Below are 17,252 nucleotides of genomic sequence, written 5' to 3'. Positions count from 1 at the left end.
GGACCCTGGGTGGCTCAGTCGGTTGAGCATCCAACTTTGGCTCAGGTCATGATCTCACGGTTTGTGAGTTCAAGCCTTGTGTCGGGCTCTGTGCTGACAGCTCAGAGCCTGGAGCCTGCTTCGGATTCTGTGTCTTCCTTTCTCTCTGCCCCTCCCCTGCTCATGCTCGCTCTCTCTCTCTCTCTCTCTCTCTCTCAAAAATAAATAAACATTGAAAAATATTTTTAAATATAAATAAGCCCTATTTATGGCATCTGTCCATATTAATTTATGTTTTCTAGTTCAACACTCTGTGTGCATGTGTGTGTGTGTGTGTGTGTATGTCTGTGCGCTTACCCACCCTTTAGTCAGCCTTGATGCAGAAACAAATCTGAAATCTCAGTGGCTAACAAAAAAACATGTGTTCCTTGGTCACATTACGTGTCAGCAGCTACAAATCATCTGCTGTGACTATGTGTAGGTGTCTTCTCATTCTGGTGGGAATGTATAATTCTCTTATCAGGAAGGGAGCTAATATGTGGAAACAATCACACCATTGCGACACCCACTAACTAAATGTTTGGTTTCCCTGTCTGGCCCACTCTTGGCCACTACACATTTAATAGCATTCTGAGGCCAGAAGCTAAAATCTTTTTATAAACAGAAGATTTAAAAAAGCTGATTCAGAGTAATTCAGATATGTTCGCATACATGAAATTTATTAATTTTAATTGGTTGTGTTAAGAAGATACAGGTAAGAATTCAGTAATAGAGTGTTCCTCATTTAGCTTCTTCAGATCTTTGACTCTGAAGGGTTATAGATAACCAGAGCCCTAATATTTTTTTCCTATAGCAATTACATCAATATAATTTCATTCAGTTCAGTCCATCAGTAAATTTTCACATGCTTCCTATGAGGCCAAGAATTAACATAATAGCGAGTTTGTTTGGAGGCAACTATGTATCTTTTTACACTAATGAGCTTCTTGTGAACAAGGTCATTATTCATCTTAGCAAGGAGCACATTGCTAGGACACAGTCAACACCTAATGAATATTGAACGATGGCCAGACCAACTGAATACATGAAAACTGAAAATTCCCGAATGCATCTTTACCTCTCCTCCATAGGAACTTCTACTTGCAGAAAAGTGGGCCAGAATGAACAAGCTTCCATTTCCAAAGATTGATCCCAATGTGTTTGATCGAGAAGGACTGAAGGAATGCTATGTCTTTAAACCCAAGAATCCTGACGTTGAGAAAGATTGCCCAACTATCATCCACTTTGTTCTGGCCAACATCAACTTCAGAAATTACAAGGCACCAGGTACGTTGGGAATATATTATATCTGTAGAGTAGAAATCTGGGAAAGGAGCAAGACTGATGTTAAGTGGTTTCATAATGGTACTTGCTGTACCAACTATTAAAATTTTGAATTCTTCCCTTCTCTTAATAAATAGCTACTATCCTGAGACCCCAAGTACTTCCCCTCTTTCTCACTCCAAGATCCCCTGAGTTCTTCACAATTCAGAAACTGATATATTAACATATCAATAAAAGTCTCTGGGGCTTTACTCCAGAACCTGGGCTTGTGTTTGTTCTGATTGGTTGGTGCCCTTGTCATAGGGATTGTTAAATATTTTGAAAAATCACCCATGCAAGAAAACCCTTGTTTCAGAACAAATCAGGCAAAAACTCTGAGAACTTTAAGTGACCACAGGATTAATATAATACAACATAGCTAGTAATTTCAGGTTGCCATGTTATATTTTGTAGAAAAAGAGAATCAAGTTCAAGGCACAGTCATCCTGTTTTACTACATCCAGAGTCTATAGACTCTTCAATATCCTAGAAGATACTGATTACCAAAAAGGAGATCTAGAGATTGACGAGCGGGATGCTCAAGGCCTAAAAATCATATTATCCTCGGACCAGAAAGTGCAGTTGTGAACGGAAAGATACAAAAGATAGTCATGGAAGATTTGACAGGGGTTGATGGAAAAGAAAGTGATCTTCCAGAGAGTGGAGGAAGACAAAGAAAAGATCAGTCGGGGTGGGGGGTTGGTTACTAGGAGTCATACTTCAAAACAAGAGAAGGAAGAATTGGCTGGCATTTTCAATTATTGAGCAGTATAGTACTTAAAACCTAGAGAATCTTCTATCACTGTTAATACTCAAGAAGAGGCTGTGTAGGGGATTCCTGTGGCATGAACACAGTTAGATAATGTCTGGTTCAGATTCCCCCAGAAGCACATGCTGAGAAAGAATTCAAGGGCAGATGGTTTATTTGGGTGGACTAGGGAACCTTAGTAAGGGAGTGGGGAAGTGATAAAGGAAGGTGGACAAGCAAAGATGTGTTAGTAAGCCAGCTACCATGAGGAGAACTTGATCCTGTTGGAATACTCTAGGAAAAGGAATAGAGCCTATGCTCCAGAATCATCCTTCCTTTTCATGCAGCAATAGGCAAGGGAACTGGAGTATTTATATCCTACTTCCTAGTGTCTTTGGTTGACTACTGCCTGGGGCAGAGTGTTATTTACCAGACTTTACATCCTGCTGTTAGAGAGCAAAGCAACCTTCCCCAGTTGCAGGATGGGGTAGAAAGTCCTTAGGCACAGGGATGCAGCTGCTGGCAATTGGAAGTTGCCCAGGCAGAACACATAGAAATCCCGACCCAGGGAATATGGGTGAGAGCAAAACAGTGCGTACTACAGATTACATGACCCCAGTGGGGGGCTCCCAATGTTATGTTTATGGCTATTTGTATGTTTTATTTCTTGGGTTTTAGAGATATTTTGTAGTTTTCAAAATCACACCAATTAAGACTCTTTGGGTATTTAGGTATCCCAAGAGAAACTAAGGAAGAGAAAGAAATAGCTGATTTTGATATTTTTGATGACCCCGAATCACCATTTTCAACCTTCAACTTTCAATATCCAAATCAAGCATTCAAAAGGCTGCATGATCTCATGTACTTCAATACCCTGAACAACATTGATGTAAGTATCTCCTGTGATCATTGATGGTGTCACATACTTCTATATCACATAAACATAGCAATACCTTTTTAATTAATTAAAAATAAAGTTTATGAATGATGCCACCCAAAGTGTACAATTTTATTTTTTGTAAATTATTTTATTACTCTCCAGAAGAACCCTATAAAATTCACAAATAAGAAAAGCAATCTTTCCAAGATTGCTTTTGGGCAGAGCCCACATTTTATACTATTATTTGATTGAAGGATTGTTTAATACTCTCAGCTTCTTTCCCAGAGTATCTAATGTATTCATCGTATGATAAAATAAATTATAAGTAGGAAGAAATGTGATAAAAAGGAAATATAAGAGTAGGAAGATGAATGTAATAGAAGTGTAGTTAATCTGCTAAAATATCAGGAGCTTTCATAGATACACTCACATGCTTTTAAACGTCTTTATTTTTGTATATCTTGGGAATGTTGCCATCAGTCACAGCCTTCTCATTTTTCACCTATGAGATATTAAGTATGCTTTGCATTAGGAACTTCAGCAACAAGTCATCCTCTTCAGTATTAGTCATTCCTATCCCCAATAAATCTGCTGCTAAGATTCTGCGTCTCTGTGACATTCTGTAATCTCTAATTCACCATTCAGGAACGTGGTTGTGTAACTGAAATCATGTTGGTTTGTAGTTCCAAACCATAGTGTCTAATAAATTACTATCAGTTGTGAAAGCCCAAGTTCAGTAGCCTAATTGGATTTTGCACATTAAAAAAAAGAATAAAAGAAAAATAAAGGTATTAAATGGAGAGGGAAAGGTATCCTATCTGACTTACCAGTCTTTTTGGATACTGTACAAATGATGCCAAAGAAAGCACAGTATGTGGATGAGTGTTCCATGTGCACTAAGAGAATTCTGGCACGTCTGGTTCACTTGTGGGTTTAGTTGGCCTGAGACTAGTGGTGATCAATTGTGTACAGTTATAACAGTTATGCCATAATATGTTTATTAATCAGTATCTTTAATTTTTATAAACATGAAATTTTTCCCTAATAAGCTTCAGTTCCTAAAACTCTAAAATGGTTTCTTGTCAGCCTTTACTTATGAATAATATGTGATAATTCACATCAAACATGCTTAGTAAAGTTTATAGCATGTATCATTTTCTAAATATATTTATCTTTTTCTTGTTTCTTTTATCTTACAATCAGTGGACATCTGAAATCCATAGGCTACATTGTTTCTGTGGTGATTGTAAAAATTTAAAGAATATTAAGAGAAAATCAGTATTTTAATTTTTAACTTATAGGGGGTGAACAGACATTCTCAAAATAGAGTTGTGTTTTATAAAACCCCATGCTGTCAGAAGAGAACTAAGGGGTAATATCATAGTAATCCTATATCTGGTATGAAACCAGCAAACTCAAACCTATGTATTCCTTGGGATTAAATGCATTAAACTTGACCATTTGTCCTCAAATGGAAAAAAATATAGAATATAAGAATATGTAAATACCCTGTTAGACTTGGAAAAATAAAAGAATACCCACACATACATATGCATATTTACATCTGCATATTTACATACCTCTATATAGTCTGAATGTGTGAGTGGATAGATATAGATATATAATTTAAACAACTACATTTCTCTCATTGCTTTCACTTCTGGTTTATATAAAGTCTGCTAAGCTATTTGCTATAAAGAATGATACAGTTCTATTTATATATTCTCAAAAGTAGTTTGACACGTAGATGAACAAGCAAAAGCCTAAGCAAAAATGGACTGAATTCCAAAATAACTTTCCTGAAATATAGCTCATCAAACATTAATTAATAAAACAGGTTTAAATTGCTTCTAAGAATGTTTCTGGCATAGAATGTAGAAGTAAGGCCTTGGGCTTTATATCTTATTTAGATTTCAAAGGGGCCACTTGTGTGACTTTGAATAAGCTACTTTTGGGGTCTCAGTTTCCTCATCTCTAAAACAGATGTAACAGCACCTATTATAATAGCTATAGTGAATCATCGGGTGATGTATGTACAATAACCTGCAAACAGAAGCCGCTCAATAAATGGGAATCTTACCTACGTGTATCTATATCCTATACCATGCTAGATACCCCCAAGACCTTCGCAAATGCCCAGAATTAATAACATAGACAAGTCTGTACAGGTAATAGTAGCCTAGGCAGTAAATTGGCAGGGGGGAATGGGAGGTCATGAGTGAATGTGAACTTCCTCTTAAATTTTATGACCGTTGAGACTTGTGTTCAAGTGATTCCTGTGTGTGTGTGTGTGTGTGTGTGTGTGTGTGTGTGTGAACGTACACGTGGGTACATTTCATACCCAGCCGGGTAGGAATTCCAGTATTCACTGACATTTTATCTCTTTCTTGACTATTCCCCCAACCCCTCACTTGTAACCAAGGAAACAAATTTTATCAGAATCAAAGCTTCTTGATAAGGGATGATAAAACAGAACAATAAAACTGCCAGGGCAGGATGCTGGAGAGTTCATTAGGCTCAATCATTAGCTAAATCATTCATTCCCACACCACCTGAATAGCGTAGCTTACTAATTCATACTTCAGCAACACAGCACATATTTACTTCCCATGGACTGTCAGTTGCTTGCCAGTTGTGGACCCTAGGAACAGAAATTCTTTTAATGCAGACCCCTGACTGCCAACTCCATAGAAGATGGTTTCCAAGTTTGTGGCCATGGCCACTGTTGGCTTGGGGCAAATTTTCATCTTCGATTAACATTCTGGCTTAACTTTTTACTCTGAAAAGGCCACCCTGTCTCTGACAGCTGTATGCTTCTGTTGGGTTATTTTCCCAGAGATCCTAGCTGGCCTTCTTTGCTAAAGCTAAATTCTAGTTCACCATTAGAGAATTCTTGCTCTGTTTCTGCTCACATCGTGACAACAGCCTGGGTTTCTCATTAGCATCAGGTTTCTGCACTTACTCAGTCCTCCCAAATTCTTTCTCACTGAACATTGCCTCAGTGCTTTTACAATGGCGGTATTTCATTGGGTGGGGGCGGTGGTGGGGGCTGGGTTTTTTTGTTTGTTTGTTTGTTTTAAGAAACCTACCATAGAATGACTTATACCAAAACATGTGGTATGGAAATGAAGGGCCTTTGGAGTCAGACCAAATTGGGTGTTCAAATCCTTGCTTGCTGCCTCTTGGCTGGGTGATCTTGGACACGTTGGTTAACTTTTCCAAATTTTGCCTCCCTCACTTGTAAAGAGAAACAATGATACATATCTTACAGTAAAATATTATTAAGTAAATTATTATTAAGTAAAATAATGTAATTTAAGGGCTTGGCATGTAAGAGACACTATAAATTGAAGCAATTAATATGATAATGATAATAATTATTATCAGTGTTCATATTGTCTTCTACTTATAAATTTAAACCCTTTGAAAACTGTAACTTGCCTTATTTACCTTGTGTCCTCCAGAGACATTGATCATGATGCCAGGCACCTAAAATAAATATGCGATAAAGTTTTTGTGAATGATTTTTAAAATGTCATTGAGTTACTGGCTGAAATTATTGAAGAGTTTGATGTCATAGGAGGAGAGGAGAGCAAGTGGCAGGACACAGGTCTGTTGGTTGGAGGCAGAATTTCTGACCACACAGAAACTCTACACCTTATATGCCTGGGCATGGAGCGTGCTGGACTCATAAACCCCCAATTTGATCTGGAGGGAATATGGCCTCTCCTTCCCAGGACCTTGTTGATTTAACTGCCACAGGGAAATGCACTGTTAAACAGCCTCACTCATTCAGTTGATTACTTTGGTAGGCATATTCTAAGGTTATGTGTCAACTTATTCAACATGTTCCAATGATGCATAATAATGAGCTTTTAAAATTCTTTCGCAAACAGTTCTTTAAAGCGGAAAATACTAGATGTTAATTAAAATGAGGAAAAGCATGTATCCAGAAGTACTGGTACTTAATTCTTCATCATCATCATAAGAGCACTTAGGTACAAGTTAAAGTTTTTATCTTTTCCAAAATAATTTAGGAGACCCTGACTGGCTCAGTCAGTAGAGCATGGGACTCTTGATCTCAGGGTTGTGAGTTCGAGCCCCACATTGGTGGAGCCTACTTAAAAAAAATTAAATTAAAATATTTTAAAAAACACAAAGAGGTTAAAAAAATAATTTAGAAGCTTATTATATATGATGGCCTAATATGTTAGGCCCCAAATCATCTACCTTTAATGCTGCCTATAATCTCTTTCCATCTTATTTATTCATTAACTCAACACAGATTTGTTGGGTATCTACTGTGCCAGGCACTGTTTTCGTAACTAAGGATATGACAGTGTACAAAACAAAAAGAACAAAAAAAACAGTTTTGAGTGTTTAAGATAAGCTAGATATTCTCCCCTAGAATAGTTAACACTTAAAATTAGCCTATGAGGTAGGTATCTTTATTTATATGTGAAGAAACTGAGTCAAGGATAACGTAGGCAGATTGCTGGAAGCCACACAATCATGTGAGGAGTCAAGATGGGGGTCACAGGGTTTTTTTTCTCACTTTTCCTCATTTTTGAAGCATCTTTTTCTCAAGAAGCCTTCTTTCCTGTTTCCCAAACATAGTCTCCTTTCCTGCCAGGCCAATTCCCAGATGTTTCCTATGCATGCCATGATCTCCTATCTTCAGCCCGTTTTACAAGATCGTCTAGAATTCTACTGAGAATGCCCAGTCCATCCACCACACTTATAGAATCTTCATCTCATTATCTCCATGAGTTGAACTTTGTTTTGATCAACTTTCCATGCATTCATTACTTTGACAAATATTTATGGTTCTCCTTCTGTGTTCTAAATGCTGGGATCAAAAATGACAAGACTAATAGGGTGCCCGTTTCTATGACACTCGGTTTATTTTGGAAAGGCAGGCATTTGCTGGCAAATTCATAGTAATTTAGACCAGAATGTCTTCTCATAGTCTTCTATGTTTGTAATTTTTATTTCTCTTTCAAAATATACAGTAACTTTCCTCTTGGGGATCATTTTTCATTTTCTGTTGTGGGAATTCAGTATTTGCTTGTGAATTGCTTCTAATCTCATGCCTCTAGGGGAGAAGATCACATTTAACATGTTTCCTTTTCTTATTCTTGGCCTTTATTGCCATAGATTTAGAGTCTGGATCAACATTTGAAGGGTACTGAATGGCACAAGTGAAGGATGACATACGGTCAGTCATACTTAGGGATGAGCAGGGGGATGGAGAGGTTTGAGAGATGAGGGCTGTTGTAGTATAACATGAAAGGGAAGAATTTGGAATCTCAATGAATTTCAGAGGGGAATGAAAGAGGAAATTAGATACAAACACTATTGAAGATTACCCCTAATACCATTTTAAAAATAGGAAGATTCAAAGATGGCATATTGCCTCTTTGTTTTGTAGGGGGGGGGGGGGCTTTTTTTTTAATTTAATTTTTTTATTATTTATTTTTATTTTATTTTTTTAATATGAAATTTTTTGTCAAATTGGTTTCCATACAACACCCAGTGCTCATCCCAGCAGGTGCCCTCCTCAGCACCCATCACCCACTTTCCCCTCCCTCCCACCCTCCATCAATGTTCAGTTTGTTCTCAGTTTTTAAGAGTCGCTTACAGTTTCCTCCCTTCCTCTCTAACTTTTTTTTTCCCCTTCCCCTCCCCCATGGTCTTCTGTTAAGTTTCTAAGGATCCACATTAAGAGTTCTTTGGATACATGTGATTGTACCATGGATCATGCCAGAAAGTTTGGATTTAGCAACTGATGCAGTATTGAGTCTAGTCTCTTCTGTTTATATCACAGAATTATAAATCACAACAAAGGGCTGTTTTCTGCAGCAATCTGAAAAATCTGGGCAATGCCTTCATAGTATTAATGTGCCACCTAGTGGTTCAACTTGCACATTTTAACTGTGATTTGGGATTTTCAGTTAATAAATGTAAATATTCATTTTCCTGTATAAAAATGGCCTGTTTTCTAGAAACACCTCCAACGTCCACTTACGGTAAATCCACTAGTTCATGATACTGATACTGCTCATTTTTGCGTGTTTATGAATTCATTATAAAGGAATTGACATTCATTATTAGTATAAGTTCCCTGTGGTTTGTTATATTTTAAAGCTTTTTAGGTATTTGGAAAATAAATCATTGGTTTTTATTTTACTTGGGTATTTCTCTGCAGTGAGGGTTCATGTGTCTTGTGCTGGCATGGTGAAGGAGAAACCAACTGAAAACTTGCTGACATAAGATCTAGAAAGGCAGAGAGATTACTAAAAGAAGACGTAGGACACACTTGATAGAATTGGTTTGCTGACTTCTACCATATAATAAGCCCACAATTGGATATACCTTGTGTGTTTATTTCTGGTAGACTTTATAGCCTCACATCCAAATTAAAGCTCCTAAATTCTCGCACACATGGTCAGTTTAAAAATAACAACAATAAATAGGTGCTAGTTAGGGAATGCTTCCTACGTGCCAGGTATTGTGCAAAACACTTTATATAAATGATCTCCAATCCCCACAAAAGCCAAGGTTAGTATTATTATTCCCACTTTAAAGAAGAGGAAACAGGAGTGCCTGGGTGGCTCAGTCAGTTAAGCATCTGACTTCGGCTCAGGTCATGGTCTCTCGGCTCTTGAGTTTGAGCCCCTCATCGGGCTCTCTGCTGTCAGCACAGAGCGCACTTCAGATCTTCTGTCTCCCTCTCTCTGTCTGCCCCTCCCCTGCTTGATTTCCCCCTTTTCTCTCTCTTTCTCTCTCTCTCTCAAGAATAAATAAATATTTTTGAAAGAAAGAAAGAAAGAAAGAAAGAAAGAAAGAAAGAAAGAAAAGGAAGGAAGGAAGGAAGGAAGGAAGGAAGGAAGGAAGGAAAGAGGAAACAGGTTCAAGGATTTAAGCTAATTCCCCTTGACCTCACATAGCCAAGAAGTAATTGAGCCTGGAGGTCCTTGGTCAAGGTCTCCTTCACAGGCCTGAAGCCTCTTCTGTCACCATAGAATTAATTATGTTTCCCTTACTCATGGGGAAAATGGCGTCAGCAAATACCCGCTTTACTTAAAAAAACTCAGTAACAGTTGAGCCCATAAGACAATTAAATATACATAAATGATACTATGTTTTATTATATATATTCTCTCTATATGATTTAAAAATCATAGAGCAAATAAAGGTGTCCCATTTCTGTGATAAATCCCTCTTTCCAGAATACAACTGTTTGTTGTTTAAAGTTACCATTGGAGAATTAGAGGAGCCTGCCCTTCGAGCCCAACACAAAGTCACAGAATATTAGTTACATGTTAGCACTACTCAGCTCAGTATCTCTCTCTTTCAGGCATTGACCTGGGCTTGCTCAGTGACACTGGCTGTGGACATGAGTTTGCCAAGGCTTCCTACCTGTGGCCAAGGGCTCAAACACAGGCAGATAATACCTTAATGCTGTTTAACAGTCCCTGGGGTAGAGAATAAAGGGGATTGTAAAATTATCCCTGTGATTTTCTTCTGTGCCCTCAAACTTTTACCTCGTTGGTTAAGATGAAATCCTACAGTCCAGTCCTAGGGAATAGAGTCTTCCTGATTTGGACAGGGTTCCAAAACAGCAGCAGAGCCAGGCCTCTCTGCCAAAGCCCATTCCCATTCTCTGCAACAACTGCTTCAACCAAATTCCAAGTCTTGTCTTCTTTCCAGAAGTTCTTAAGTAGGTTAACTTCACACCAGAAGAGAGTATGAAAATTGCAGTGGAAGTTCTTAGAGGTTATAGTCACCATTAATTTGAGTATATATGAAGATTATTCTGAATAAAAAATAGTGATCATCCATAAAATCACTAAGTATGGCATTTTCTAGATAGAGGACATCCATGTTTTATCCCTGTACTTGTTTAGCTGAGAAAGCAGGGCAGGTCTTCAGCAATGCCTCTTTTCTCTGTAGGTTTAAAGAAAGTCTTCTACTTCCTTGTGTTCCCTCATTTCTGCTTATCCACTAACAGCAAAGGACATAAATTCTAGATTTACTTGTTTCTTCCCTCTTGACACCTTCCCATAGAAAACCAGAATAAGGATACATTTACCAGGTTACAAATGTTTTATTCACAATTTTATCAGCACAAAATCTGGAACATTCCCAGAATACTGCTTTCTCTTGTTGGGGAGGGAAGATTATCTGGATATGAGCTTAATAAGAGTATAAATGGTGGGATGTTAGAGCTAACTATACACATGCATGACTCAGAGATTTCTCTCTCTTTCAAAAAGAAAACTATACTAAAAAGATCAATTAGATATTTGTTTTGACCAAACAAATGCTTACAGGGGGCTAGAGCAATACTAATTATGCATCTTTACCTCTATTTGCAGGTGATAAAGAACGCCATAGTTGAAAGCATTGAATACAGAAGACAGAATCCGTCTCGTTGCTCGGTTTCTCTTAGTAATGTTGAAGCAAGACGATTCTTCAACAAGGAATTTCTAAGCAAACCTGCAGCATAGTTTGTGTTGTGGAAAGGGTAGCAATTTCTGAAGCTGAGGCAGTTTGAAATGCCATTACTACTGGATTTGAAAACACAGTATAGATGTTAGTACTGATCACAAGAGACTGGCTGATACTCAAAGTTGAAGTTACTTAGCCGCGTGAGAATTATACTGTTATAAATTTGTTAGGTTGGCAGATGATGTGATCATGTAAAATTATGCTCAGCTACATTCTCTGTCAGTATGAATTTCCTGATGCAAATGTAGGGACATACACTGTCGCTAAGACATTCCTCACCAACTATCTTATGTGTCCTCTTTTTAAAAAATTGTTTTAAGAATCTTTAACGGTTCAGTCTCAATAAGTAAGATTTCGCATTGTGTGTAAATGTTATTCACTGACTGGATTTATTCATACCACGAGACAACACTATTTTTTATTTATATTATGCATACATACATACATGAAATAAATACATCAATATGCAATTAACATAACAGATTTTTTGTTTATTTTTAATGGGGTATTGCACTGTAAACTATGAAACATTCTCAGATTCAAAGGTTTCGAACACAAAAGTTGTTAATCTTAACTGGTAATGTGAAACGTATCATTTTAAATCATGGTTATTTTTCTTAAAGGAGAAAACATGTAATCTGTTGAACAAATGGTATGCATTTATTCATCAAGTAGAAAAAAAATGTAACTTCTTCTAGTTTAATACTTTACTTTGTTGAGATTATCTTGGACTGTTTGCCCACCAGAGAACAGTTGACCTCAGAGAAAAATCCAGAAGAGTAGCATAGGCTGTATCTGGAAGTCTTGGCTTAGGGACAGTCTGTATCGCATGACAGTGGTTTCTGTTCCCATTGAACTGCTAAGGTTCAGGGTTGGTGTAAACCTAAGGAGAAACCAACATAGTAAAGAAACTCACCTGTCTTGGTTATCTTGGTTATTGTCAGTCATCTCCACTGGAATGTAAGGTCCTTGAGGGTGGGGACTTTTGTCACTTTTGTCCACTGCTGTATCCCCAGATGCTGCAGCATGTCTGATGATGTGTACTGGGCACCAGTTTCTTGTATGCATAAATCAGCCAAGGAAAGAATGTTCCCTTCTTCTTTGTTATTGTTTCTTTATCTTTCCTCACACGTATGAATGTGAATAAAAGGTGATCGAAAAAAGACAAATGAATAGAGAACGTAAAGAAAGGTAATTCAAAGAAGGAAGAATGAATGTCCAATTATTAGCACCATTTATTGAAGAGACTGTCTTTTCTCCATTGAGTATTCTTGGCTTCCTTGTCAAATGCTAATTGATTATATATGCTTGGGTTGATTTCTGGGCTTTCGGTTCTGTTCCATTGGTCTCTTTGTCGGTTTTTATGCCAGTACCATACTGTTTTGAGGACTATAGCTTTATAGGGTAACTTGAGGTCAGGATGTGTGATGCCTCCCGCTTAGTTCTTTGGATTTCTTTGGCTATTCAGGGTCTTCTGTGCTTCCATATAAATTTTAGGAGTGTGTTTTCTACTTCTGTATAAACACTACTAGAATCTTGATAGGGATTGTACTGAAACTATAGAATCTGGTAGTATTGACATTTTAACAATATCAACACAGGATGTCTTTCTATTTATTTAGATTTTTTTTTTTACATCAGTGTCTTCTGGTTTTCAGAGTAGACATTTTTTTACCTCCTTAGTTTACTTCTAAGTATTTTATTGTTTTTGATACTACTGTAATGGGATCAATTTATTTCTTTTTAAGAAAATGTGTTGTTAGTGTATAGAAATGCTACTGATTTTTGTGTGTTAATTTTGTATTCTGAAACTTTATTTTTTTTTTAGTTTTTTAATGTTTATTTTTGAGAGAGAGAGAGAGAGAGAGAGCAAGTGAGTGGGGGAGGGGCAGAGAGAGAAGGAGACACAGAATCCAAAGCAGGCTCCAGGCTCTGAGCTGTCAGCACAGAGCCTGACGCAGGGCTTGAACCCACAAACCGTGAGATCATGACCTGAGCCGAAGTCAGATGTTAACCAACTGAGCCACCCAGGCGCCCCTCTGAAACTTTATTTTGTACACTGCAATGGAATTCATTGATTAGAGCTTTTTTTTCTTGGTTGAGTCTTTAGGATTTTCTGTATATAAAATGCCATCTGCAAAGAGACAATTTTACTTTTTCCTTTCCAATTCTGCTACCTTTTATTTATTTTTCTTGCTTGATTGCTCTAGCTACAACTTCTAGTACTATATTGCATAGCAGTGATAAGAGTAGACACACTTGTCTTGTTCCTGTTCTTAGAGGAAAAGCTTTCAACCTTTTACCACTGAGTATGTTAGCTGTGAGTTTGTCATATATGGCCTTTACTATGTTAATATATGTTCCTAATTATGCCTAATTTGCTAAGAATTTTTATCATGAATAAATGTTCAGTTTGTCAAATGCTTTTTCTGTGTCTATTGAGATGATCATATGTTTCTTTTCTTTCATTCTGTTAATGTGATGCATCACATTGATTGATTTGCATATGTTCAACCATCTTTGCGTCTCAGGGGTAAATCCCACTTGATCATGGTGAATGATCCTTTGTATGTGATGTTAAGTTCAGTTTGCTAGGATTTGATTGAAAACTTTTGTATTTATATTCAGCAGGATATTTTTTTGATCAGCCTGTAGTTTTCTTTTCTACTAGTGTTCTTTTCTGGTTTGGTATCAAAATAGTACTGGCCTCATAAAAAGAGTTTGGGGGTGTTCCCTCCTCTTTGATTTTTTGAAAGAGTTTGAGAAGGATTGGTGTTAATCCTTCTTTGATGTTTGGTAAAATTCACCAGTGATGCCATATGGCCCTGGGCTTTTCTTCATTGGGGGATTTTGGATTACCTATTCCATCTCCTTACTAGTAATTGGTCTATTCAGATTTTCTATTTCTTCCTGATTCAGTCTTTTTTTTTTTTAATTTTTTTTAACGTTTTTATTTATTTTTGAGACAGAGAGAGACAGAGCATGAATGGGGGAGGGGCAGAGAGAGAGGGAGACACAGGATCAGAAGCAGGCTCCAGGCTCTGAGCCATCAGCCCAGAGCCCAACGCGGGGCTCGAACTCACAGACTGTGAGATCGTGACCTGAGCTGAAATCGGACGCTTAACCGACTGAGCCACCCAGGCGCCCCAATTCAGTCTTGATAAGTTGTATGTTTCTAATAATTTTTCCACTCTTTCTAGGATGTCCAGTTTATTGGCATATAGTTGTTCATAGTAGCCTCTGATGATCTTTTGAATTTCTATGTTATCATTTGTAATGTCTCCTTTTTCATTTTTAATTTTGGTGATTTGGGCTTTTTTTGCCTTGGTCTAGCTAAAAGCTTGTCAATTTTGTTTATTGTCTCAAAGAACCAACTTAATAGTTTGTTTAATCTTTTTTAATTGTTTTCTGTTCTACATTTCATTTATGTCTGCTCTAATCTTTATCATTTCCTTTCTTCTGCTAACTTTGGGTTCACTTTGCTGTTCTTTTTCTAGTTCCTTGAGGAGTAGAGTTAGGCTGTTTATTTGAGATCTTTTTTGTTTCTTAGTGTGTTTATTGCTGTAAACTTTCTTCTTAGAACTGTTTTTGCTGCAGCTCAAATTCTGGTATGTTGTTTCCATTTTTGTTTGCCTCAATCTTTTTTTTTTTTAAATTTCCCCCTTTAATTACATCTTGGATCCATTGGTTTTCATTAGAATGTTGTTTAATTTCCATGTGTTCGTGCATTTCTAGTTTTCTTCTGGTTGTTGATTTCTAGTTTCATGCCATTGTAGTCAGAGAAGATACCTGGTATGATTTCAATCTTCTTGAATTTGCAAAGACTTGTTTTATGGCCTAATGTATGGTCTATCCTGGAAAATGTAATGTCTTTTTGATATATTGACCCTTTTTTCATTATATAATCACCTTGTCTCTTTTTACCTTTTTAGTTTAAAGTCTATTTTGTCTGACATAGCTACCCTGATGTTGTTATTGTTGTTGTTGTTACCATTGCTTGAAATTTCTTTTTCCATCTGTTCACTCTCAGTCTGTCTTGATCTTTAAGGCTAATTTGAGTTTCTTATAGTCAGCATATTATTGGATTTTTTTAAAATTCTTTCAGCCACTCTTTGTCTTTTGATTGGAGAATTTAATCAGTTTATGTTTAAAGTTACTATTGATAGATAAGGACTTACTATTGCCATTTTAGTAGTTATTTTCTGGTTGTTTTATAGATCCACTGATCCTTGTTTCTTGTCCTGCCACCACCTTTTTTGTGTGTTTTGATGTCTTTGATATTGGTGTACTTTGACTTGTTATTTGTGGTTTTGTAGGCATGCAGTTACTATAGGATTCTCCTTTGTGATTATCATGAGTCTTATATAAAATAGTGTAAACTGGTAACACGCTATTTTAAACTGATACCACTTAACTTCAATAGAATTCACCAACTTTGCACTTTTACTTCTGTCCCTCACATTTTAGGTTATTTTTGTTACAATTTACATTTTTTTAAATATTATGTTGTAGTAATGGTTATTTTACTAATATTGTTATTTATTTTTATTTTTTTAACTTACAAACTAGAGTCTTAAATGAATTATGCACCATAGTATTACCATTTTGTACGATCTAACTATGACAGTATATTTACCATTACCAGTGAGATTTATACTTCTTTTTTAATGTTTTTATGATGTTAATTAGTATGCTTTTCCTCCTACTCAAACACCTCCCTTTAGCATTTCTTGTAAGGCAGGTATGGTGGTAATAAACTCCCTCAGCTTTTGTTTGGGAAAGTCTGTATCCCTCTTTTGTTTCTGAAGGACAGCTTCACTGGGTATAAAACTCTTGGTTAACAGTTACTCTCTTTCAATATTTGAATATGTCATTCTATTCTGTCTTGGCCCCTCAGATTCCCGTATAATCCCTATGGTGTGAAGTCAGAGAAGGGGCTCCTGCAAAGCAACTCACAGTGCTGGGGGTTGGCGGGGAGAGCTGTGGCTGGTTGTCTCCCTAGGTTCTCTTTCCCCACTGGAGGAACCAGAGAGGCTCAGGAAAGACCTCTCTGCATAGTGCTGCACTGGTCTGTGGAAGAGGCAATTCAGTCAATGTGTAGCTGCCTCCCTTACCCTTCTAATGTGATCTGTCTTGGTCTCTGTGGTGCAGGGGCAGGGGGTACTTTAGCACTACTCCTATGTTCTAGGATTCTCAGTGGTGTCTTGTTCTTGAATAATTGTTAATTGTCCTTCTTGTGAGGGGAAGAAAAGTCAGGAGCATCCTGTGTTGCCCTTTTGATGACATCACTCAATTTTGGCCTTTAAATCTCATTATTTACAAAAAGAAACCTAGGCTTTTTGGAGAAGTGGCTGATTTCAGGGCTGGGACAAGAAAAGTATAAAATAATCTTAGACCATTTTATTTTGCCAGAAAGCAAGGAAGTGCTCAAGGAATAATAGGAACATGTCCAAAAGAAACAGAATCCAGTTTGACTGACTCCCTTTGGGAAAATTGAGCATTAAAATAAATAATGATAACAGATCATAATCTGTTGGCTATGCAACAGATCATAATCCCATCGAATAATATAGGAAACCATTACTGTATCTTGATGAATAAATATGTTGATAAATAATAAATCATCTCAATGTTTATTAATTACAAAGTGGGAAAGTAACTTTATAATGGAAAAATCTGGCAGAATAACCAAAATTATCATCAGCAATTGGACAGATTGAAATCCTGCACACCTGACAGGATGCAATGGGAATGGTGCAGCATTCTCCT

The 17,252-nt window shown here is 37.0% G+C and overlaps 1 protein-coding gene across 2 annotated transcripts in view; it reads left to right on the top strand.

The window, feature by feature from the left end:
• Positions 1-14,401, top strand: part of PLA2G4A (phospholipase A2 group IVA) — a 162,507-nt gene extending 148,106 nt beyond the window's left edge. The window contains exons 12-14 of one of the 2 annotated variants that reach the window (XM_049634056.1): positions 1,110-1,305; positions 2,821-2,978; positions 11,351-14,401. In XM_049634056.1, coding sequence (XP_049490013.1) covers positions 1,110-1,305; positions 2,821-2,978; positions 11,351-11,482 — 486 coding nt within the window. In that variant the 3' untranslated portion in view covers positions 11,483-14,401. The remainder of the gene's footprint in view (positions 1-1,109; positions 1,306-2,820; positions 2,979-11,350) is intronic. The other variant, XM_049634055.1, reaches the window with a different exon arrangement.
• Positions 14,402-17,252: the final 2,851 nt, after the last annotated feature.

The sequence above is a fragment of the Panthera uncia genome, chromosome F1 (genome assembly GCF_023721935.1).
Source record: "Panthera uncia isolate 11264 chromosome F1, Puncia_PCG_1.0, whole genome shotgun sequence".
NCBI lineage: Eukaryota > Metazoa > Chordata > Mammalia > Carnivora > Felidae > Panthera > Panthera uncia.
Note: the sequence above shows the minus strand (reverse complement) of the source record. Positions and strands in the feature narration are given on the sequence as shown.